The sequence below is a fragment of the Catharus ustulatus genome, chromosome 1, assembly GCF_009819885.2.
Source record: "Catharus ustulatus isolate bCatUst1 chromosome 1, bCatUst1.pri.v2, whole genome shotgun sequence".
NCBI lineage: Eukaryota > Metazoa > Chordata > Aves > Passeriformes > Turdidae > Catharus > Catharus ustulatus.
Window position 1 is genome coordinate 123,324,420 of NC_046221.1, and position 26,047 is coordinate 123,350,466.

The following is a 26,047-nucleotide window of genomic DNA, read 5'->3' on the forward strand; positions in this document are numbered from 1 at the left end:
TGAACCATGCACACATGCCTCAGCATGGAGGCAGAAAAAGTGCTATTAGCTGAGTAACCAGTCTTAAAAAGTTCTCTTTCACTGTATTGTTTTATAATCTGTGGAGGTTTGAACCAAAAATAGTTCCAATTTTACAGGACTACTTTTAAAGTTATGCTTTCTTTGAAAATATAAATAGCTCTGAATTCTACTAAAATTACCCTTAACATTATGTTTCCATGTCCCTAAGTGCAATAGTCAAAAGAAAATTAATTAATATTAGAAGCAAAACTGAAATCTTCTCCAGCTGGACACCATTTTCCATCTGTGGTTCAGCAAAAATTCTGGCAAATACAAACTAGAAGAGTATATTTTGGGCAAGTTAAACTATACCACACTACAGCTGGAAGCAAAAACTCTCTTGGTCTGGAGTTCAGTGTTTACACACATTGCTTCTGTAGCTAAAAGAAGAAACATATATTAAAGACGTCTAAAATAAGCTGCTAAGATGTAACAAATTTGTAAAGAAAAATAAGAATTGACTGGAAAATAAGTAAACTGGCTATTAAATGCAAAGCAAAAGCAGAAATTTTTCATCCACTAGTATTCCCTGGGCTTTTATTTAATTCCTTGGAGATGATGCCAGCTCCGGTAAGTCTGGTCTGAAATGGTATGTACTGTGATCCCATGTAGGGGAAAGTGCCTGTGAAGGGTTCATCTGGTTGCATGTGCTCAGTGCATGCTTCACACAGATCAGTAACACTGAATGGAGATTGAAACACTACAGCAGGAAGTAAAGATTTTGCCCATGAATCAAGCAGATTCCCAGGAAATGAGAAATTTAGAGTGTAAGTTCCTCTGCAGAGAAGAATGTTTAACTACTTGGGAATTTTCCTGAGCAGCAGAAACAAGTCCCACATACATAGGAACTTAGGCAACCATGAATAAGGCTAGAGGGAAATCAACAAAAAGCTGAGATTTTAAGTTGAATAAGGGGTATAGTATCTTGAGGGTGTGTACTGAACTCCAAGATGCCTGTGCTTTCTGCATTAAAGAACACTTAAATAAAATGTATGAACATCCTGCAGTGGGAAACAGAATACAGGATTCATAAATATTGCAGGTGTCCACTTTGGAGCACTGAGTTCATGCTCTTCTCTGTGCTCTCTTAACATTTTTGGATCAAAAGATTACACAAGTGAAAATGACTCAGTTGCACTTCAGAAGTTTCCCAGTTTTTTAAAAAATCATGGGAAGAGCAAGATGTCCCATTGAGGCCCTCAGAGCCACTATTCAGTCTGCCCCTTTCTCTACTACACAGAGAACCTTAGCACCTGCGGTAGGAGCTCAAAACCAGCACTTTCTAAATATGCATTGCAACAGCTCAGCCAAGCACTCCAGAGCAGGCACGTATCCCCTAAGGAATCTGCCCAAAAACATGCAAGAAGCCTTCAGTAGAACCAAGAACCAAAGCAGCTACACATGAGAGTCTCCCTGTTTCTTTGGGTATTCTTTCCTCAAATCCTTAGTGTAAATTTATCCTGAATTAAAACAAAAATAAATATTATTGTGTTGGAATTCACCCTGAGTAGTACCTAAAATATTGACAAACCCATGATGATTTTTAAAAAAAAATTACAGTAATTTCACGAATACAAGCCGCAGCAATTTGATAAAAATTTTGGTGGAAACCCAGAAGTGCGGCTAATACTCGGGGGCGGCTAATATGTGAATAATTTTCTGACATTTACAACCCCAGACGTGCCAGCCAGGGCGCCGAGCCAAGCACCTGCCAGTAAAAGCTGGCATTTCGCAATTGTTACAGTGTTACTCTGTTGCCCTGGCTCCCTGCAGGCAGCACGGGGGGCGGGGAGAGAGGCGGGAGAGCTCTCTTCTTCCCTCCTCTGCCACAGCCCGGGGGAGAGACGCGGGGACCCCGTGCCGCCATTGCCGTGACCAGAGGAGGAGGGGGGGAGCCCGCGCCGCCATTGCCACGGCCCGGGGAGGAGGTGGGGGGCTCTGCCCCCGCCCTCCGCCGCTGTGGCGGGAGCAGGGGGTGCTCCGTGCCCGGCCGGCGCCGCGGCGTGAGCGGGGCACTCTCTCCGTGCCCGGTCGGCGCCGCGGCGAGAGCGGGGCCGGGGCGAGCGAACCCAGAGGCAGCGGCCAGCCCCGAGAGGGACCACCAAGCTGGGCCACCTGGCCCCGACAGCAGCCCCTAGCGGGCTGAGCCTGCACAGCCTTAGTTGAGCCAGTAAACCCCGCCATGCCGCGGTTCTGTTACTATTTGGCAACTTTGTTGCACGCGGGTCCTCGCTGTGAACCGCAGAGCAGCTTATATTCAGGTGCGGCTTATTTATGGACAAAGAACGAAATATTTGCCAATACCCAGAGATGTGGCTTATACTCAGTGCAGCTTGTATTCGTGAATTTACTGTAATCCAAGTCTTAAAAAAAATATTTGTCCTCTCTTTACAATGACAGAACATCACTATTCTCTATTCTATTTTAGTGTTACTGAACTGCAAAACAGAGTAATTACACTGGATAGAATGGAAAGAAGAATGGAAAACAGTATGTTAAAAAGCCCACCAGTTGCATGTCTGTTCTTAATCAGAGCCCTATATACTTCCTCTTAAGTACATAAAACTCAGTATCAAAGTAATTATAGAGCAAATTCATTACCTTCTTCTATGTTTAAAAATCCCTGTGATTATTGAGAAATTCTAACAATTATGTTGTTTGCAACAAAACACTGAACAATTGCACACGAAAATCTTGCCCAAAAGGAGTATGCTTTTGTTTTCTCAAATTCCTTGCATCTTGAGTAGCAGGTTTCTTTAAATAAATTCTATCTTTAATAGCAATTCTTTCCAATCCTCTGAGAAATTTTGACAGAAAGCCAAAAATTATCAGACAGAAATGTTTTATGGAAGGACCTAAAAAGTAGCTAAAGTAGCAAAACAAACATTATTCTGGCAACATCTGAGACTACCAGAGGAGTCTGAGGAAAAAAAAAAAAAGGTATTCCTAGTGTTTGACTCCTGCTTCCAACCATGTGGTCGTACATCCTTCTTCTCTTTGAGAAGCTATCAGAATGAGAGTCTCTTCAGCCTCCCAGATGTGGAGATGTGGGGGTGGAAAATCAGGCCTTTATTCTCAGGAGGTGGCATTAATCCTGCTGATCCCTTTCCAGCCTCCACAACCCCACAATTACCCCACCAAGCCTGTCCTACTCAAGCACCATAAGCATGCCAACACCAACAAGACCATTCCTGGTCAGGTGTGACAATTTGTGATCTACCAATGATGTCAGACTCCACATCTGTTAGATGGCTTCCAGATGTTAACAGGGTTTCTAGATCACAGGAGCAGAGTGGCCTTTCCTGGCAGCAAAGTTTCTCCAGGCAGATAACCATAGTATAAGACAGAAATATAAATCCAATTAATTGTCCACACAACAAACATCACGAAAGAAAAGCAGATTTTAAGCTGCTTATAAAAAGATTGAAAAACTAAGGTTAAATAGCTTTGTGAGTACTGATCTATTTGATCACATGCTTAGAGATGCTGCTCCTGTAAAGAACCTGGCTAACTCCTGCTTTCCTTGTCTTGAAGATTGGTTACCTTTTTTTATAGTATGCCTTACATATTACACACAACTCATCTAGATGTGCAGTCAATATATTCCAAACCTGACTACCAGAAGGTAGAAGAGTTAAATTATTATTAACCATATGGAAATAAGCTGCATTTCTCTGTCAATGAGTAAAAATTTAGTATGACAGTATCAGAAAATATAAATTAAAATTAGAAGATAACTGCACTAGAAAAAAGAATTGTATCTGTATTAATCCTTCAAAATCTCACATGTGACATATTTAACAACTAAAATAGTTTAAATCACTCAATCTTTGAAATCAATATAGGAATGTAAACAATAATTTTCCTTGGCTGGAATGGAAACTCACCTCTTCATATACTTTCTTAGCATTGCTGTTATCTCCTATCAAGAGGTAACCAACACCAAGGTCATTCTTGAATGAAGTCTCACTGGGAAACAGCTGAACTAATTTCTGTAGAGTAACCAGGGAACCTCTCATGCGACCTGATTTGATTGAACAAGACTTAATTACAAGTGCAGACACAAGAAACAGTAGCAAGACATTTACACAACATCCAAGGAAACACAAATCAGAGGCAAGCACTCCACTTCCACTGACAATCAAGAAGAACCTGGAAAAACTTGTGCAGACAGGAGCATATTCAGTTGTCTGGTTGTCACTGTGGGTGTAGCTGTACCAGGAATATTTCAGGGAATCACTGCAATCACACAGTGTTATGGCAGCCTCTTGTGGAGAACCCTTCATGGTGCAGAAGTAATATTATTTAAGCTTTGCTTGCTCTATCATACACAGATAGCAAAGCATTGGACAAAACTAAGGAAACATGAAATAATAAACTTCATCTTAATTAAGTAAATTAATTTCTAGTGTTAAGTAATAGTTCTACTCTACTTCCATTATGAAGTTTATTATGCTTTATGTGCATAAAATTATGTTCATTGACATGAGGTCTTGCTAAGGAAAAGCAAGATCAAAACAACTTGACATTAAAAATCCAACCCATGGGAATAGAACTCTTGATTGCCCCTCATATTCTAATTATCACTTCTCATAAATCACAGAATTGAGATCTAAAACTAGAATTTAAACCTAAATCTTGGGGATGTTCTCCTCTCGTACAATTCCAATCTTCTCTATGTTTACCAAAAGTTTATGCTGAGTATGTTTACTCTGCTTATGCCAGTAATTTCCTCTTGATTTTCTTCAGCTTCAGTAGAAAAGCTTTTTCTTTGTCTGTCAATAAACATTTTTGATCACCTATCATCATAGCTTCTCATAGCATCTGCTGCAGCTTTCTACAGGCACTATTGTCCTAAATTACAGATACTAGCTGCCTAGAAAAAATTAAATAATGTAAAAATGGTTTTCATTTAAGATGCTAGGAAGACAAGTCCAACCAAAAATTCAATAGAATTGTCACTTTAAAATCCTTAGTAATGCCTTGAAATCTTTGCTCAGGCTTTTGTAATTTTTATATCATCCTCAAAACTTACCAAGGAACTGCTGTCTGTCAGCTTCTCGCTTCAAGCTCAGTTTTATCAAGTCTGAAGGGACATTTGGCAGACTAACTACCTCATCATAGGTGTTGATAGCTTGTTGCAGCATCTCATTGCTTCTCATTTTCTCAGCTAAATCATCTTCAGACTAGAAAGAGGAACAAAACCATTATTAGAACACCTAATAATCCGTTAGTTTTAAAACCAACTCTTTTCTTACCAAACTATGTGATTGTTAGACTATGGGTTGTGCTTTATGGGAGAGCACACTAGAACTATCATTAAATCTCATTACCTACAAACTGTTTGAAAGGTTCTCCTTTCTCAACAAGAAAAGTTGCACCCAAAACATACATTAACACAGACTTTTTATTAATATTTGTAGAGTTCATAATTTGCGCTTTCAAAAGCAGATGAAGCAATCTGGTTTAATAACACAGAAGAAATGTAAAATTTTGCCTATGGACTATTTGTATACTAAGCTTCACTCTGAAAGCAATACACAGATCAAAACATACCAACAAACATTTTAATCTATTCTGACAAATTCATTTACACTCTTGCAAAATGAATTAGGAATTGCCTTTTGCCACACGTTGATAGAATATGTACCCTAAAGTTCCTTCAAAATTTAAACTTGTTCATCAAATTCAGAAGCAGATCAAAGGATATATGAGCTCTCTACAGTGAAATTGGAGCTTCAATGAATCTAACAGAAGCTATGACTGATCTCACCTATGGTAAGGGATGTTCACACTTTGCTTCCACAGTTGAAAAAGACTATGTCTCAAATGCAGAATTTTTAAAGGCTTACTTTGAATTTTTTTATATAAATGCATGCATTTTCGGGTGTTAATGCTTTCTTCTCAAATACTTCTATATTTATTGGCTTATGTTCTTTCTTGAGACAAGAGCCACAGTAGATGCATCACAAGCATGATGGTGCAGAAGCTCTTGTTGGTCTATTTAAATTTACTGTTGCATCAAAGACACACATTAAATTAAATTGCTTCAGCTGTGTTATCTATGTTATCTATGTTGCTTTGTTATAGCAAGTATCTGAAATCTTTTTGCCCTTCTGTCCTTTAATTTTTTCTTGAGTTGATTTAGAACTTGATGTGGGAAATACCAAAAATTATGGTTGCTCAGCCAAACAGTTAATCAAGTAGCTTTCAGAGACAACTGCAGAAATCAATTTTAAGCAATAACTTATTCTTTCTGATGCACATTCACTAGGAAATTTATTTCTCCTTTTCTTTCAAAGGAATCGCAGGGCAAAGAATATTACAGATATATAAGAAAGAAGCAAAAATTGTCAGCATAAAATCTGTATAACTTCACCATAAGTTGAACCTTCATATGAGGAGGGTAAAAACCTATCCCTTGTTCTTTTCACCAGTAAAGATGTTAATGAATTCTGTAGAGTGTCATTTTGAATTACACTGGTTCAAGTGTAATTCAGACATCACATAAAGAATTCCTCATATTTCTGAAAAACACACCAATAATGAAATATTTTGTGGACTTTTTTTGGAAAACAGTTGCCTTTTAAAGCCATTAAAAGATCCAGAAAAAAAAATCAATCCTCATGTCTTACTAAAAACCGAATCTACAAGACTAGCATGTAATGTTGGTTCATGTTTCAAGGAAATGAAGAAGTACACTTTTGTGGTGAATTTTTGACCTTCTTTACCTTTAACCTTCAAGGCCTTTAACCTTACTCTTTGCAGCTTTACTTTTAGTAAGTGATGAGAAACTTCAAATTTAAATGAATTTTGTTGGTCTGAATATCCATGTAAAAATAATACTGTGTTACAATACAAATCTTAATAATTCATCTGTCTGATGCCCATGGTTCTCCTATTCCTTCAAACAGCTTGAACTTACACATACTGGGTTCAATAAAATTGTCATTGGTAATATTAATATAACTGCTCAGTAAAATGACTAGTATGAACCTTTAAAGACTACAGAACATGAATTTATCATTGTTTTTACACACTCCCAGAATATCTTCAGATCCTGGTCTGTGTTGACCTTTCATGGATTACTAAAGTAGTAGTGGCCAACTACAAATTGCTGTAAATGGAGAAATGAAATTGGGTCACTGAGATGGGAATTCGGAATGAGAATAAATTCTCAACTGGTTGCAGTGATCTGCCCTTCTCCCTAAAGCCATTCAGGATGCTTGATTTGATTTATAAAAACTGGTAAATACTTAAAGTGTAATTTAACAGAGATAAGTTCATCACTTGTATGAACAAAGTGGTCTCCTACTGTAAAGAGGCAAAGAGTATGGCAGACTGTCACCACAGAGAGCACTGAAGCATTTGATCTGCTGTGAATCAAGTGCTTGTGTGATAGATTTTTGGATAATCACAGCTTTGGTTTTAGCATGACTGTTATTAACCAAGTGGAAACTGGTTGTGACTCCCAAGGTCCTCATCCATTGTCTAACAGCACCTTTCCTTCCTACAGTGATGGCTTAACTTCATTCATCCTGATTAACATAAGTTCAAGGAGTCTTTTACTACCCCTAGTGCAGCAGGATTATCCTGCTATTTAGGAAAATTCAAAGATTATTCCCTTTTGAGACATCTCAACACAACCTAAAAGTGTTACAAACGCAGAGATTATTTTCTAATGCCTTCTGAGTTTTTTTGCACTTTTTTGAAGGGAAACACCTGAAACGTAACTCATTCCACAAGTAAAGCTAATTAAGCCTCGTTGCCTGAGAATTTGTGTTCTTTATGCTTTAACTCCTTCTCTCTAAACACTCCAAATCCTCTTCTCCATTCCCACTAGAGCAAAAAAGCAGCATTTATCCCAGGCTGACAGATGTGTTGATTTACTAGCTACAGCAAATAATATGTAGGTTCTACCTGTTGCTCTTGCACCGGGCCATTAGTTGGTATTTATCTCTTGCCATTCACCTGACAGTTCTCCTGAGATCTACAGAATGTACCTTATTATTTTTTTTTGGCATTTAAATACTTCCCACTGAAATTCCATAAAAGCTGCCAAAGTAATTGGGGAAGGACAGTTGACAGAGAGAAAAAATATGATAAATCACATGATTTCTTCTTTACCTAGGAAATCTCCATAAATTTATGAATTAATTCCAACTGGTGTTTATAACTCTATTGGTAAAGCAAAATGCTTAATTTTAGCTTTTTTCAACACCTATCACTTTTTTTTTCTAAGTACCTGTGCTTTCCCGTATCTTGCTCGAGGACTTTGTGGATATTGATTCACTAATGCTTCAAAGGCCCTTAGAGCTTCTTCAACTTTTCCCTGAAAAGCAGACATATTTATCAGCAATTCTACCTAATAAAAAGGCTGAAGGATGCAGGACCTAATAACACATTAATTTCATAATTAAAGAACAAACACAAAACTGAATTAACAGCTTTCACTCATATTTTTGTCGGGATTGACTTTTTAAGAGAAAATAATTGTCGTTTTTTATGAAACAATATAACTTTCCATGGTTAAGGTTAATAACTTGGTTTTTCATACTTTACTCACTTTCTCTTTGTTGACTGGATAAAATGCTAAGATGAAAATAACCTGTCTGTATAAAAAAAGTAGAGATCCTACTGCTAATAACAAATTCCAGACCAGAAACAATAGAGAGTAAGAAGAAAATTCTACACATGGGTGGAAATTTTCCCCTGCATACCTCTCATGATGAACAGTATCATAACTACAGGTTTTCTAAGGGAAATACTGTAGACTCACCCATAGTATATTGCTGTTTCCTCCAAGCTTTTTGCATGACATGCATGACTATTTGTAACTTAACAAGAGATACATCAGGAAAAGAGACAAGTTGACCATACAGGCTCATCAAATGTTTCTACTTTGCCTATTTCTGATTAACCAATTACTTAAGTAATAAGAAGCACTAAAATTCCTTTTTTTTTTTTTTTTTTTTTTTTTGTATTCTAACATGTAAAGAATCATTCTAGTGAGGAACAGCAGCAGTGGCAGCCAGAGGTTAGTGCTCCCTATACAATAGCCCTCCACTCCCACCACAGACCTCCCAAAATTCTGGGGCTGCATAGATGGAAATATAAAGTCAAAACTGCACAGTATGTCCTGAAGACCAAGAATAACCCTGGATCTGCAATAACCAAATTGGTTTTTATTTTACTATACTGAAAAGAATATATCTCACTGCTTATGCACCTCAAATGTAGGGTACAACAAAGACCTGCAGTTGTTCTTCATGTGCTAGGACTGTCTATGAGACATATCAGATTTTAACAAGGACTATATACAAAAGACTTAAAGTCTCATTTTTAACAGCTTCACTACTTAATCTCACATCTGAAAAAGGGACATATCTGCAAAGGTATTATTTTCTGAAATATTCAAATAAAAGTATAAAATTGGAAGCTATGAGGGGATAACTGAAGAGCGTATGGGGTTTTTTGTTTGTTTTTCACGGTCAAGTTATTGAATTCAGAGCTACCCAACCTCACTGATTGATGTTAAGGTCTTGCTGCCCCTGGGTGAGAAGCAGGAACATCTGTTTTGTCCTCTAAGCAGCTGTATAGCAGCAGAAGCACTCCCAGGACACAGAATCTCAACAGAAACAGGACCTACTTCAATGATCTGCACCTAACACTCATGAGACATCAGAACATTTACTGAGAGATCCCTGCTGACACACACAAAGTTCTCTGGTAGCACTTGACTTCAGCAGTCAACTGGACAAGAGTGACAGGACAGAACTAAACCTGTTCCATGTAATCCATTTAAGCAGAAATTCAGTGATTAAGCTACATATCTTCATGGTCAACAGTGAGCAAACACAGATGAACAGACATACCCTTATGACTTTAAAAAAAATTAAGATAAACTATACAGCAGCAATTAAACGTGAAGGACAAGTATTCACTGAATATTTCAAAAAGTTAACTTCACAAAAAGTAGCCTAAAATTCATTCTCCCTTTTTCCAAGTTTTTAATTTGTTCATTTTTTGTCCACTGCCTACAGTCCTGAGTGAAACATTCGAAACTTACTTTTTTACGTAGTTTTTCTGCAGCATCTAGTTCAGCTTTAATGGTCTTATCAAACTTGTTTAAGAGCTTTGGCTTCTTCTTCTTTTTAGCTAGAAGATTTAACAAACAGTTAATTACTTCTTCAATATTTCAATTGTCTGTAGTAATACTTAGCTAGCGACTGTGCTGGTAAAGTGCATCATTTTCAAGTAAGGTAGTTTCAAATTACATTGAAAAGAAACTGATTTCTTACTTATTACAATCACAAACTCCTATATGAAAAACCAAACTTCAGTCATTCAAATTGAGTAACTTGGCAATTAAGCTTAGAATAAAGCATTTTTCATCACATTACAGTCAAGGAATTTTTTTCAAGTGGTTCAATAGATGTGGAAGAGCAAAGGGAACTGCTATTTTTCCACATTTATGGTATCATGAAAACCATGATCAACAGGGCATACTAGTCATTTCCAAAAGCTATGATTATATATGTCTGCTTTGCCTACAGCAATTACTGGGGCTGCATCTGGAATGCCATGTGGAGTTCTGGGCTCCTCAGGACAAGAGAAACGTGGAACTCCTGGAGTGGGTCCAGTGGAGTGCAATAAAGATGATTAAGGGACTGGAGCAGCTCTCTTTTGAGAAAAGGCTGAGGGATCTGGGCCTGTTCAGCCTCAAGAAGAGATGACTGAGAGGGGACCTCATTAATGTGCACAAATATCTTTAAGAGTAGGTGACAAGAGAATGGAACCCAGACTCTTCTCAGTGGTGCCAAGCAATAGGACAGGAGGAAATAGGCAGAAACTAATGGATGGGAAGTTCCACCTGAACATGAGGAAGAACCTCTTCACTGTGCAGATCACTAAGCACTGACAGATTGTCCAGAGATGTTGTAGAGTCTCCCTCACTGGAGATATTCAAGAACTGTCTGGACACAATCCTATGCCATGTGCCATAGGATGGCCCTGCTTGAGCAGGCAGGTTGGACCAAATGACTCACTGTGGTCTCTTCAAACCTTACCCATTCTGTGATTAGATGAGTTCATAGAAATCATAGTTACTCAGGTTGGGAAGGACCAAAAAAAGTCAAGTACTTGACCTTCCTGATGAAAACAAATTCCACACTGAAATGTCAGGTTAAGACTGCTTTAAGTGATGATGTTTCTACAGGAGTAGAGCAGCACCAGTATGCAGCAAATCAGCCTCGAAATAAATTGTGCAAAGCAAACTGAGTTTGAAGCAAATTTAAGTAAATGGTGTCAATTTAAACAGCTATTCACTTCATAGTAGTTTACTCTTAAATGCCTACCTGGTTACATTAAGTATACTAGTCATTAAAATGCTACTGAAAGGATATGACGGCAGGTAACTGGCTTCTTCCACATTTGCTACAACTTAACTTTGCACTTGCACTTCATTAGAAAAAAAGATTCCACCTTTTCTGACACAAGTAGAGGAAATACATATTGTCTGATAGAACTACTAGTTATGTATATCTGTAATTAGTAGTACATCTTTTTTGCTTTAATTATGTATTACTGCTTTATTCCCCTCAATGGAAAGTGGGTCATTAATGGCAGGAAAAGAAGTAAAATTACTATTTTCTTTGTAGAAGTTAAACTAGGGAATGCTGTAACTGGTATGTGTAAAGTTTAAATCAAACATCCTACAGTTTAATACCATCTGCTGCAGAGCTGTAGCAAGTATTTTGGATAACAAGTGATAGTAACTAGCCACATTTTATTCTGCCTCCCAAGTCTTCAGGTGCACTGATCAGGAATGACAAGAGCCACCATATGCTACCGGAAGCTGTACTTGTAATTCATTAAATGACACTCTGAGACTCTGATTCTATATAGAGTTTTAGGCATACAAATCACGAAAGACCAATGCCCTGGGTAATGCTAAACCAATACTACGTCCATCCAATCATCAGAGGATTTTGTAAGTCTGATCTTCTTCTGTATAGAATGAAAAATAACCACCCTTGACTATTTTGCTTCTTTCTGTGTAAGACTTTTGCTGTTCTTTTCAATGCTGAACTCGGACAGCTCTGTGTTGAGTTTTACTTACACTACCTTTCTAAACTTTTCTGCAGTGTTGGTATGCACAGCTGAATAGATGCCATTGCTTTTCAGGAGCAGGAAGGGAACTGAATTTAAGACATCCTAGTAAATTCAAAATTTTTTATTCACAAAGGTTGTATAAAACTTTAAATATAAAAATGTATCAAGATTTATAAACAAAAGGTACTAAAGCAGCATTATTATTTTTATCTCTGTTGACATATACCTCTTATAATAGTAGGGACTAACTTTCCATGACATTAGCTACCAAGAGGAAAAAAAAACAAAACAAAACTTTCTGACATTTATGAGTTTACTCCTAAATGTTTACAGGATAAACTCAAAACCAGCATAGTTTAATATGTTGGTTTTGCTTCCCTAAACACTTCCAAGTTTTTTATTGTAACCCGATTTGAAATCAGCTTTTATGCTGAAGCACACAGTAAGGAATGTAGTTATCATGAATTGCACCAACTAAAGAGGAGTGTGGCATTTTTCTAAATAATATAGATGTTTTTAATGCCTTTTGTTTATTCCCCATAGATGATGTAGGAGAAATGCTTTCCAATCTGTCTGGTCTTAGTCTGTCTTACTTTACTATCCTCCATTTCATAGGAAAGCAATGTCTTTACTGCCTTTTCATGCATTTAATGATAATACTGGTTAAAGAGCACAGCACTGGCTCTCTTCCAAGTGTTCACACCCCTTGAATCTTATTTCAAGTGCAAGGATCCCTCCACTCCAAACCTCCAGTCCACAGTGACTGACAGGTATGGTGAAAAGTTTCTCACATAGTGTCACTGGGCATGAAAAGAACAACCCATAACATGCAAAAGGTTGTTGGGTTTTGCATTTGCTTTTTTCTTTATAAAAAATATGCCAGTTCAGTTTTTCAAGAAACCATTTCTATCTCTAAGGCCTGGCTTGCTTAGCAGCAGGAGTGGAAGAACCCAGAAACACCAATCCAAGGAACCAATGAAAGCAGGTGACCTTGAGGACTTTTTAGGTTCATTTTGCTCTTAGCTGCTATGTGAAACTGTCCTTTGTTGTTAGCAAGAAAACTGAGGCATACCAGTTCCTCTGGGTGGAGTATCTGAGGAGCTTCCAATGGGATATCACCACCAAACATTTGGTTTAGTTCCTGCTCTCTAAGAAACAAACTACAAGTAAAATGTTAATTCTGAAGGAAAATCTTTATCTAACATTGGCCAGCTACACAGAAACTGTATTTCAGTGAGACAGGACAGCCATTTGTCAGCTGTTTAGCTTTCAGCATTCATGGAAAAGAGTAATTTGGTCCTTCTCAAACTCAGTAAGCACAGCAACAGCGAGGCTCCTTTGAGGCAAAGGAAAGAAGCTTTCCCAGCCACCAAGAAACTCCCACTGCCTGCAAGACACTCACTCTCTGCAGTTCATTCAAGTTTACAAGGAGATGAGAAACAGTTGAGAAGAAAAAAGTAAATTAAAAAAGTAAATTAAAATCTTACAAGTCTGTGGCACAAAAATACAATATCTTTCCTTTCATATCCAGTTTGGGTGATGTATTGGAAGAACCTATTTGCCACCCTCCACTGCAAAAAAAGTATTGTCTTCCTATTTTCAGTACAATTATATATCAGCCCTAGACCAGCAGGAGATCCATATAAAAAGCTGGAAAGGAGCTGTTAACATAAATATTATTCATCTGCTAGGCACCAATATAACACAGTAAACATTATATAACGAGTAATCATTTTCATCTCTCATTCTATTCCTATGTTAAAGGATTCACCAGGGAGCTTTCAGTGTAACCATCAAGCATTCCTCTATATTAACCAGATAGCCTGCTATCTCCCTGCAGGGGTATTTTAATAAATTATCCACTGCCTCCTTCTAGTGCAATAATCCTTTAGCAGATGTGACCCAATATATTAAATTCAATGATACAAAGAAGTTAACTTATCTGTTTTCAGAGGAAAATATATGTAATTTTTCTTCAATGATAAATTTCACCATGACACTGAAGTCGTGCATGATCACACAACTGCTTGGTTGTAGTCCAAATCAGGTTGAACATTAAAATGGTAATAATCCTTTTACGTATCATACTGTGGACTTTCAAGAATACTACTGAGGATTTTCAATAATAGCCTTGGATGTAAGAATAGGTATTCTATCCTGGACTGCTGTCATAGGATTCCTGAAGACTTCCTTAGAGAAAACAGTTTCCACTGAAAAAGCAGCATGCTAGAAAGAAGTCTAAGAAGAAACTCCATGCTAGTTCTTGTGCTGGAGAACAAATAATTACCAGTGATGACAAGCAATCTCATATCTCACTTAATCAAGATACAGAATTATTAAAAAAATAGACGTTGCAATGTATTACAACGTATTACATTAAATGTACAGTAAACTTAATATCTTGTCATATCATCCAATTAAATATTTCATATAACGGTTTTGGCATGTGAAAACAAAAATACCAGGCATATTTTGGTTTTACATTGAAAAACACCTTTCCATCACCAAAAGCAGTGACAGCCCTACTTCTGCAAGGGACAGAGAAATTATTTTTGAACAATAATAAACACTCTTCTAGATACTCTTCAGACCACAAGGGAATCACATCAAAATTAAGTAAAAGTAACCAAATTATTAAACATAATTCAATCACTCTTGAAGATTGATTCAAAATATTTTGCCTTTAATTGGAATGGGGAGGGGATCAACAACAAGCAACAAAAAAGGGTAAAAAGGCAGTAAATAATAAAGAGTTTGCCATGGGAAGATGGGTACACACTACTGCTAAACATAGTCATAGAGATGAAAAGAATAAATTATTTTCTGTATCATCTAGGATAAGGAAGAGAAGGCTTAAAACAGCTGTAACAGAAAATTTGTTTGAACATCTGGAACTACTATCTCTGAGCAAGCACAGTAGAACAGGTTGCTGAGGGCAGTTGTGGAATTCTAATTACTGAAAATTTGCAATAACAGGATGTGTAAACATCTGCCAAGAACAATGCATACAGCTGATAAGACCTTCAGTTAACTAAAGAGACAAAGTAAGCTTTAGGGTTCCACTTAGTCATATGTTCTACAACTTCTGTAATGTACTATTATATGTCAATGTGCTTTAGTGCCAACACTGTGATTACACAGGTAACTTCTACTCCCTCATTTGACAACCAAAGAAATCCCCACAGAAGCTCACTGTGCCAGCCATCACAGTAGCTGAGATTCCTCCTAGCCCAATGCTGGCAATAGAATACTGAAGCTCCAAAACCTTTCCCAATGCAAAATTTCACCTCAGTGTTATAACTTCAGAAAAGCCATAAGTGATTAAAACCACTGTCTTGTGATAGAAAACTATCTCCATTACCACTGTTCTTGTTAGCTTTTTCTATAAAAATAAAATACTAGCAAATTCAAAAAATCAAGTTCTTTAAATCTTCATCGGTAGCAGATCTTTTTACCTTAAATAACCATCCAAACAGCACCAAAAAAGTAATTTTGCAAACTGCTGATTTATCACAAAATTGTATTTCTTGGCACTTGATAACTTTTAATGTCAAAAGCTGCCCAAAGATATAATAAGGAATTAAAACTTTCTAGAATTTCTAGACAAATGTCCTCACATGATCAAATGTCTGTAAATTCCTGTGTAACTGAGCAGAACCTAAGGTTGGAAACGGTATAAACACCAAGTAAAGTTAAGCCAGTTACATGGATAACAAGGAAAACAAAGAGACAACTAGTACACGGGAAACATTTGATTAAATATGACCCTAAGTTCAAAGCAATAGAGAAAAATTTCATAGAAACATCACAAATAACTAGCAATATCGCTGACATTTTGAACCTGGTCTGTTCAGTGAGAGCAACGAGTGACAGCCTGGCTGGTCTCACTTGGAGTTTTTGGGGGAAGGTTAAGGTTGCTTTCCACACAGGATAAATGGTCCTGCTTCAGTCTTTGGAATCTAATGATGAAAGATTTAGAGTCAATTGAGAGAGGCCTGCTCTGTGATTATGAGAGTCCATATTACATATTAGCATAAGTATTTCTTGTTAAACATGTCTTTAATGAGATTTCTAGTTCCTCAGAAACGGTGAGACAATAACATTACCATCCCTCTGTGGACTATGGGGAGAAAACACAAGGATGGAAAGACAGTACTCCTCATCTAACAAACCATCCAGTAAATGTGATTTGGTTCTTGTAATTAGATTTTTTTATTCACTTATTGATTAATTTGTATTGTCATTATAATGTTAAGGCAGCATTCCTGGAGGCTTCCATGATCTTACATCTGCTATTACTCACACGCAAAACAGAGAGGAGTTAGAAATCCAGTTTTAATCATTTTACAAGTGGTTCAAAATAAAGGCTGGTCTTTACAGTCACTTTGAGGACACATGGCGCCCAGTTTCTGATTTGAAAAGTACACTGGAACAGTCCTGCTCCACTATGTTATGATTACCACTAGCCAGAAAATTGAATTACCTCAATGCAGAGGTTGGACAAAATCACCTTTAAAGGTGCTTTCCAACCCAAACTGTTCTATAATTTTTTTAATTTGAGTTTTAAATAAAGTTTTAATAGAAGTTATAATTATTTAATTGTAGAGGCTATAACTATATGGTTATGTCTTCTTATGTTATGCCATCTCTAAAGCTAATCTGAAATAAAAATCCCTTCATGTGATACAGTCTCAGAAGCCACTTGCAGCCAAGGCTCCTCCTGTCACTTGTCTGTCCTAAACTTTGAAAAACTAAGGAAGCAATTTCCAGGGGGAGGTCATAGGCTTTGTTTTTTAAATACCCTCCCATCCCTGCTGTGATACAAATTCAATAATGATGCCCTTGGAAACTTGTAAATGGCAACTTCTAAGTGTGGGACAATGACAAGTAGACACTGATGATCATGGGCTGTAGCTGTTTTCCAACTAATTTCGTGACCTTTTGTTTTACTAATTCCCTTTGCCGCCCACCATCAATACTACACCTTCCCAGTTCGAAGTTTCAGTTGTGTTCTGAAGAACATACACATATATTAGTAGACTTGTACTTGGAATTCAAAATTTGCTCAAGTAATTGTCCTCCCTCCTGATACTAGCCCCATATCATTACCCAAATTAGTTTTGGAAATTGTGCTGTCTCTCAGTGGACACTTGAATGAGAATTTGATGATGATGAAAAACTCCTGTCATTGTCCTGTTGTTTGGGAAGCTCATTAGGTGAGATACAGAGAGTGTAAGTTATCTACTTGTTTTATGGGCTTCTATAAAATAGAACTTAGAAGGTATAAAATCAAGTAAACTGCATCTCAACAATTTAAAGCCAGGAGCACTACAATAATTAAGAGATCTTTCTAAACTGTATTGGTAGAACAGGCAAAACCACTATAATCCACTTATCTGGGGAAGTAATCAGACAATAAAAACTGAGGCATTTTAGGGACTAATAAAGCTGGAATCTAATGACTATAATAAATCTTTAGCTGCAGATATTCCAGAACAATTTCCCTTGCAATAAAAAGTATTCTACGGGGCTTTTTGTATGAAATTATTGTTGGTTGGTTGGTTAGATGTTGATCATAAGAAACAAAGAAGAATGATAATTTTGGTTTTGGCATGCATTTCCATCATTCACCTCTCTTTCATCATTAAGACTTTTGGCTTCACTCTAGGACTAGACTCCAGCAATCTTTTGACAAAACCAGAAATAAACTTCTGCATTGACTTTTTATTCAAAAATACACTGGAATATTCTAATGTCCTATATATTTAGTTCAGAAGGGTGTTATGCAGCAGTTTTAGACTTTAACAGCTACACTTGTGTTGGTCATTCTTCACACAGCTCGCAGATATTTAATTTTAGCCTGTATCAAATTTGCAAATCAATAGGTACTATGTAAGGATGGAACTCAGCCCACCTGGCTCAAGGAGGTGGAGGTGAGCTAACACTGTGTAAGCTCTTACTCCAGACAACAGAGGTCTGGTAAAGGTTCCCAATGGAATTCAGCGGATAACTGATCCTGCCCTGCAGCAAACCCCCACATTTAGTCAGAACAGCCCTTCACATTTAGTCAGAAGAACAGCACTTAGGCCTCCTTAGATTAGCTCTCTACTGGTATCACATTGGAATCCTCCAGATCTTCAAAGGTAAATACCTAGAGTAAACAGTGGTGAATGCTAACCTGGTATCAAAGTGACACCAAAGTGGCAGGGCCACATGTGGAATGACATTGTCCTAAACCTGACTTACTCTTGTCCCTAATACAATGCAACTGAGTGTTCCAGCCAAATAGCATGCATTCATATTGTTATGTTTTATCAGTTTTGAAAAGGAAAAATTATTATTTATAATAATAGCACTGATGCTGAAATTCATTGTATGAAACAAAGATGTTCATAGCTGAAAATAATTTTCTCAGTTTTTATATCTGTTCATCAATGTAAATGACTATTTAATATATGTCAAATATAAGCCAAAGTAGAAAAATTAGGCATCTTGCTTAAAGGTGGTTTTTTTCAGTCTGTGTGATCAAAAAGAACTAAAACCACCTCAGATAGAAGGACACCTTATGGATGTGGCATGTATGTCCTGCATTGAACTACCTGTGAAACCTTTTAAAGAATTATTTCTCAGATTCACCTGGAAAACCCATCCCATTTCAACTACTTGTTTAAATACAAAGTCTGATTACATTCTTACAGAGAAGATGAAGTATACACCTCAATTAAATATAACAGAGAAACCTTGAAGCAACTCTACGTTAGAAACAAGTTTATATTCATTTTCGTTTCTTTAGAGGACCTTCCAGAGGGGAATTTTGTTAATATCAAAGAATTTTCAGCAAGACCTTTAATAAGCTTGATGAAATACTGTTGAATACTGAAATTTACATATTTATTAGGACACTTTGCTAACCTAGTACTATGAAGGCTGCATCAGTAAAAAATATTTATGTTGTAAGAGCTACTCAAAGCTCTAAATGCTCTCTGCACAGGAGGTTCTTTGGAGCTTCTATTCCAAATACCACAAAACAAATGCAGACTTGCACATCAGAACTTACTCTCAAAATCAGAAGCAAACCTGAAACCCAAGCCAAACATGAAGTTTCAAATTCCCAGCTCCTTAGATTTCCAAATTTCCTACATATACCAGTCACAGTACAATATATTTTATAATACATCTCTCAGCAACTTATTGCTTCATCTTATATGGGTAATTTAAAATAAACCAATAGGTCTTTATACTACTTCCTGTGACTAGGACATCTATAGCTGGCCACTTATATTGAAAGTGGAAACTTAAAACAGTGGAAAGTATGAAAAAAGTTCAACAAAATTCAATTTGTATGAAAATCATAGTGTAGCTATAAATGAAGTTCATTAAAAAACAAAATGCAGGGCTGTTTTTACTAGTAGGATGAAAAATTCTATCCATTTATCCTGGAAAACAAAACCATCCCTTTCTCCACCTTACAGAAATCCTGTAATCTGCAGTGGCATTTATTTAGTTGCTGTTTGAAAAGAAATAAAATGACAAAGTAGTTAGGGTAGAAGAGGAAAGTAACTCCACTTTGCCATACTTTCATGTCCTAAAGTTCTTGTACATGCTCTGACGAATAACATTGCAAGATAATAAGTTTCTTACACAAGCTGCTTTTTACCCATATTGGATGGCTCTTGTATGTCATTTTATTATACTGCTCTAACAGATCAGTAAAAGCAGCACATAATGGTGAGTTTTTTCCTACTATCAAGTATGGAAATCCATTGCAGTAAGGTATTCCCTGCCAATGAATGGAAACGTAGGCATAATTGCCAAGCTTTTCATGTTGTTTTGGTTGGTTTTTTTTACTTTTTATTAGTAATGTTTACATGTGACATACTTAATACTTAAATAAAACGTCTAAAGTTTGCCAGTCCTAGAAACTTATGTTTAAAATACTAACATACAAAACTGAGCCAAATAAACTGTAACAAAATATTGGAAAAGCAGAATTCCTAAGCATTCAAATATAAAAAACAGCCACATAGAAAATGAATGAAAAAGAAAATTAAAAAGGAGTAGAGCTACTGAATCCCTTGGCACAGGCCCTGAGGTTTCTGGGCATTGCCAGCAATCAGCCATGACTCCAGTGAAGGAGGTTTTACAAGCTTTGTGCAATGATAGGGAACGAATGGGGCCAGAACAAATGTCATTGTAGGGAGAGCAGATTCACAGTGCTCTTCAGCAAAACCTCACTTCTTTTCCATCTAATCTCTCTCTGCACCTTTCTAACCTAACACAGACTAGGCAGTCGTGGTGTCAACAAGGACTGATTTGCATGTCACTTGTCTCTTCACACTCAGCACAGCTGGCAGTGCTGAACCCTGCTCCAGGGGACAGGTAGCCCACATTGCCTCTTGCCCTCCACAAGCAGAAGGAGCTTGGTGGAAACTCTGACCTCCAGAATACTAAACTAGGAGTATGACACCGAACATTTTAGTCCTGAAACAGCAGGGGTTGTCACAACCACCCCAAGACTCAATGCAGTGCTACAGGTATGAAGCAGAGTGACTGGACAGCTGCCCTTTGGAAAAGCATTTGGGGCTGCTGGTCAACAGCTGGTTGAACATGAGTCAGTCTGTGCCCAGGTGGCCAAGAGGGCCAATGGCATCCTGGCCTGGATCAGCAATGGTGTGGTCACCAGGAGCAGGGCAGTGATTGTTCCCTGTACTCAGCATTGTTGAGGCTGCACCCAAATCCTGGGGTCAGTTTTGGGCCCCTCACTACAAGAAAAAGACATTGGGGTGCTGGAGTGTGTGCAAAGAAGGGCAACACTACTTGGAACGGGTCTGGAGCACAAATCTGATGAGGCAGCTGGGAGTGTTTGTGGGTGTTCAGCCTGGAGAAAAGGAGGCTCAAGAGAGACCTTACTGCTCTCTACAGCACCCTGGAAAGAGGTTGTGGTGAGGTGGGGGTTGGTCTCTTTCCCCAGGTAACAAAGGACAGAACAAGAGGCCATGGCCTCAAGTTGCTCTTGGACAGGTTTAGATTGGACATTCATTTTTCACTGAAAGGGTTTCCAGGCTGTCCTGGTGGCATCTAAAGGATGTGTTACTTAGGGACATGATTCAGTGTTAGGTTACAAGTTGGACTGGATGACCTTAAAGGTCTTTTCCAACCTAAACAATTCTATTACTCCATTCCGTGATCAGGTAAATTGATTGGCGTGCATTGATGCAAACCTTGGAAACAACCAGGTGTTCACCTATAAAAGTACATGCTCTCTGGATTTTCACTCAACTGCAGTTTGTCAACATAAGATGTACAAGAGCAAAGCTTCACTAGTCTTTAATCTGATTTAAATCAATCCTCCCAGAAAGCATGGTTTTGGATTTCAGAACAGAATGTTACTTTCAGACTTACCTTGTTCTGTTTTGTCTGGTTCAGTTTCTTTTTCACTTTTTCCTAGAACATTAAAAATATAATTTAATTGAAATAAATTTATGCTAACATTTTATGGTAAGAAAGAGATACAAGAAAATTACAATTTATACTCAAAATGTAATTGAGTCAACAGGACTTTAGCTTCATTTTTAATTTTTTTAAATAACCATAGGTTATTTTCTGAATTATATAGTTACCTAAAAGGTCTTTCCCTGCAGATGCTTCAGATTCTACAATATTGCTTCCATCACAAAACATCTCACAGAATTTCTCCTCTAGATATTTAATATATTTTGTTGATATACACTTACAATGCAAGCTATTTTGCAAGAAACAAAATCTGTTCATGAATTAAAAGCTATTGGAAACACTAGCTTACAGTAATTTCACGAATACAAGCCGCACCAATTTGACCAAAATTTTGGTGGAAACCCGGAAGTGCGGCTAATATTCCGGGGCGGCTAATCTATTAACAAAATTCTAAAAGCTGCCAACACGGAAGTGAGAGCCCGCGGCAGCCCCAAGCCAAGCTGGAGCCCGGCCGGCCCCGGCAGAGGTGGGAAAGCCTGGCAGAGGCGGGGCCAGCAGTGTGGGGGGCGGGCGGCAGAGCCTGAGCCAGCATGGCGGGGGAGCCCGGGAGAACTGGGGCTAGCAGTGCAGGGGAGCATGGCAGAAGCAGGAAGGCCGGCGGGTGGGGCTGCCTGGCAGCGGGGGAAGCCCAGCATAATCGGGGCCAGCAGCGTGGGGGAGCCCGGCGGTGCGGGGGCCTGCAGTGCCGGCCAGGGCGAGGAAACGCGGCGGCGGTGCAGACGGGAGGGGGCGGCCGGCGAGCCTGGTGGCGGCGGCGGCAGCCCTGCCGGCGGGGCGAGCGAAAGCGGCGCTCGCGAAAGCGCCGCCCGGCGAGCGAAAGCGCCGCCGCTCGCGAAAGCGCCGCTCGCGAAAGCGCCGCCGCTCGCGAAAGCGCCGCCGCTCGCCGCGAAAGCGCCGCTCGCGAAAGCGCCGCCGCTCGCCGCGAAAGCGCCGCCGCGAGCCGCGAAAGCGCCGCGGGGCGGGCGCGGCGCTCGCGAGGCGCGGCGCGGGGCGAGCGAAAGCGGCAGCGGGGCGAGCGAAAGCAGCAGCGGGGCGGACGGCGAGCCCGGCGGCGGCAGCCCTGCCAGCCGGGCGAGCGAACGCGGCAGCGGGGCGGTGCTGACGGGAGAGGGGGGCCAGCGAGCTCGGCGGCGGCGGCAGCACCACCCGGCCAGCCCCGCCGAGCCGCGGCGCTGAGCTGGGCCACCCGGCCCCGTCGGCAACCATGAGCGGGCCGAGCCTGACTGGCCCCGCCCCGAGCCAGTAAAGCCCGCTATGCCGCGATCCTCTTACTAATTGGCCAATTTGTGAAAGCTGCGCACGGATTCTCGCGACGAACGAAAGTGCGGCTAATATTCGGGGTGCGGCTTATCTATTGACAAAGACAGCAACATTGTCGAGGCACCGGGGGTGCGGCTTATAATCCGTGCGGCTTGTATTCGTGAAACTACTGTAATACGTACGTCTGGTAAAAATGTGAAAAACAAAATCAATTGGGAACTTAAGTCTCATTTTCAGAAGTGACTTGGGCACTTGGAAGTTTTTATCTTTTTTCAACTTTTAAAATATTGCAACAGGTGTTTTGCAAATGTTAAGTAAGCATTAAGACAGTCTTTAGCAAAGGCAAACTAAATCCTGGACAAAAATCATGTGCATGTATTTCATGAAGATGGTAGATACATAAATATCTTTTCCCCTTTCTAAATACTTCTTGATCCTGCCCTACTCTATAACATATAAAGCATCTTGCCTTACAATTCTAACACTTATTTTGTTTCCAATTCCAATTTTTTCCCAGTATGCTTCCAATATTTCCTCCTAATAACCTTAGAGAACACTAAACAGGGAGGTCTGTTGCCTTTTTAGCCAGTTACTCTCCTCTTTAACACATAGTTTAATTTTTAGGTATTCTTATATATACAAAACCCCATTTTCTTTAATTTCCAAGTAATTTAGGGACACCTTGTCTGAATACTCAGTCTTCATTGTTTTTTAAACGGAATACTCAGAAGCATTATAGTCTAAATACAACATTTTAAAATGCAGGAAAACATTGCAGTTTTTCATGAAGAAACTGGTTTATGCACACATATGAAATTGAAATTTTTAACACTCTTATTTCACCCTTTACTACAGGTTGATAACTGCTATTCCTGAATGTATGGACACTATAACTCTAATTTATATTCAGTACAAGGCAGAAGAAGCATTAACTTGATTATATGGTGAATTAAACAAATAGGATCACGCTGAAAGTCATTCAATTACATCATGAGATCTAGATTGTCAATTAAATTGTAAGAAATGACAAAAGATCTATAGAGTCAATTACATACTAGGGACAATTATTACTGTAGCAGTATATTAATGAGAGCATTGTGTAGTATTTCCTAAAACACTTGACTCTCTATTTTTATGCACATACCCCACAGTCAATAAAATGGTTGTATGTCATCCAAAATACAAAATTTGAAAAAGAGCAATAATGCAGTCCTAGATGAAATAACAGTTTAGTTTTACAGTTTTCACACAAACCAGTTTATATACTCATATTTCTATTTTTACCACCTCCCATTACCCCATGATCTTAGCCACCCATTTTCCATGTATCCTCTCCTTTACCAGCAACACTTGAGATTCTCACCTGACCTCTTCTCTCTACTTCATTCTAGGGCACTGGGTTACCTGCTTCCACACAGCTTGGACATTCATGTTACTTCTGCAACTTCTTTGCCATCACAGGAAGAACAATGTATGACCTCCTCACTCTAAAGCCTGCTCCTATCCGATTTCTTGTCTGGCTTCACATTTCCTTATTCCTGAGACTCATGCAACATACAACCTACAGCTCTCTATACCTATTTATGCACAAGAATCAGTTATCCAAACTCTCAGACTATTTTCAGCTTTTATTCTGCTAAATTAGTTGTCATTTACTTCACCAAACCCTCTCCAGTGATCTTTAAATACGACCACTTCTCCTTCTAGGTAGCTGCATTTGAAATTCATCACAATTTGATCTTGTTAGCTCTGAAGCTAAGAATTCACACTTCACTAAGAATTCACTTCAGCATCATATTCAGCACATATTGCTTTGTTCCTTCCACACTGATCCCTAGCATATTTCAATGGTGCAAAAGGTTTTAATTATGCTATTTCTGACAAAGGCTTAAAAATGTGCTCTCTCAAAGACAGGGATATGATAATAAATCTTGAGACAACTTTTTCATCAACTTAAACCAACTGTAGCTCAAGAAAACAAACAAAAAAAATCTTAGCTCTTTTAACCACTCCCATCCTTTACTCAATGTCTTCATTTCCAGCAAAATAATTCAAGACAAAAATCACTGGAAAAACAGCTTTAGCTAATCTCTATAGGCTAGGGCTGCTATCACTGTATAACGAATGCACCAGGGATTCCCAAGAAGGTTTCTACCAGGAAAAATAAATTTATTTTTCATATTACAATAAACAATGTTTGACGACATGTAAGAATGACCCAAGTCACAATTAAAAATGTGCTTCAGACCTCGTAGATTTTACATAAATCCCAGTCAACACTATAAATGCACAGTACAACTCTTTTACAGATATGTACAGTAATTTCACGAATACAAGCCGCAGCAATTTGACAAAAGTTTTGGTGGAAACCCGGAAGTGCGGCTAATAGTCGGGTGCGGCTAATATATTAATAATTTTCTGACATTTACAACCCCAGACGTGCCAGCCAGAGTGCCGAGCCAAGCACCGGCCAGTAAAAGCCGGCATTTCGCAATTGTTACAGTGTTACTGTGTTGCCCTGGCTCCCTGCAGGCAGCACGGGGGGCGGGGAGAGAGGCGGGAGAGTTCTCTTCTTCCCTCCTCTGCTGCAGCCCAGGGGAGGAGGGGGGGAGGGGGCGCGCCGCCATTGCCGCGGCTCGGGGAGGACGCGGGGGGGCCCCGCCGCCATTGCCGCGGCTCAGGGAGGACGCGGGGGGGCCGCGCCGCCATTGCCGCGGCCCGGGGAGCCGACGGGAGCCCTGCGCAGCCATTGCCGCGGCCCGGGGAGCCGACGGGAGCCCTGCGCAGCCATTGCCGCGGCCCGGGGAGCCGACGGGGGGGAAGCGCCGCCATTGCCGCGGTTCGGGGAGGACGCGGGGGGGCCGCGCCGCCATTGCCGCGGCCCGAGGAGCCGACGGGGGGGAAGCGCCGCCATTGCCGCGGCCCGGGGAGCCGACGGGGGGGGTGCCGCCATTGCCGCGGCTCCGGGAGCCGACGGGAGCCCTGCGCAGCCATTGCCGCGGCCCGGGGAGGGGGGGGGAAGTGCGCGCCGCCATTGCCGCGGCCCAGGGAGGGGGGGGAAGTGCGCGCCGCCATTGCTGCGTCTCGGGGAGCCGGCGGG

At 39.6% G+C, this 26,047-nt stretch overlaps 1 protein-coding gene across 1 annotated transcript in view; it reads right to left on the bottom strand.

Annotated features, from left to right (window-relative positions):
- Positions 1-11,133, bottom strand: part of LOC116996874 (aspartyl/asparaginyl beta-hydroxylase-like) — a 37,517-nt gene extending 26,384 nt beyond the window's left edge. Inside the window, exons 1-5 of the mRNA XM_033060938.1 lie at positions 11,130-11,133; positions 10,130-10,218; positions 8,306-8,392; positions 5,096-5,246; positions 3,948-4,084 (exon numbers count right to left, since the gene is read on the bottom strand). Of these exons, the coding sequence (XP_032916829.1) occupies positions 3,948-4,084; positions 5,096-5,246; positions 8,306-8,392; positions 10,130-10,218; positions 11,130-11,133 (468 nt within the window). The remainder of the gene's footprint in view (positions 1-3,947; positions 4,085-5,095; positions 5,247-8,305; positions 8,393-10,129; positions 10,219-11,129) is intronic.
- Between the last annotated feature and the right edge of the window lie 14,914 nt (positions 11,134-26,047).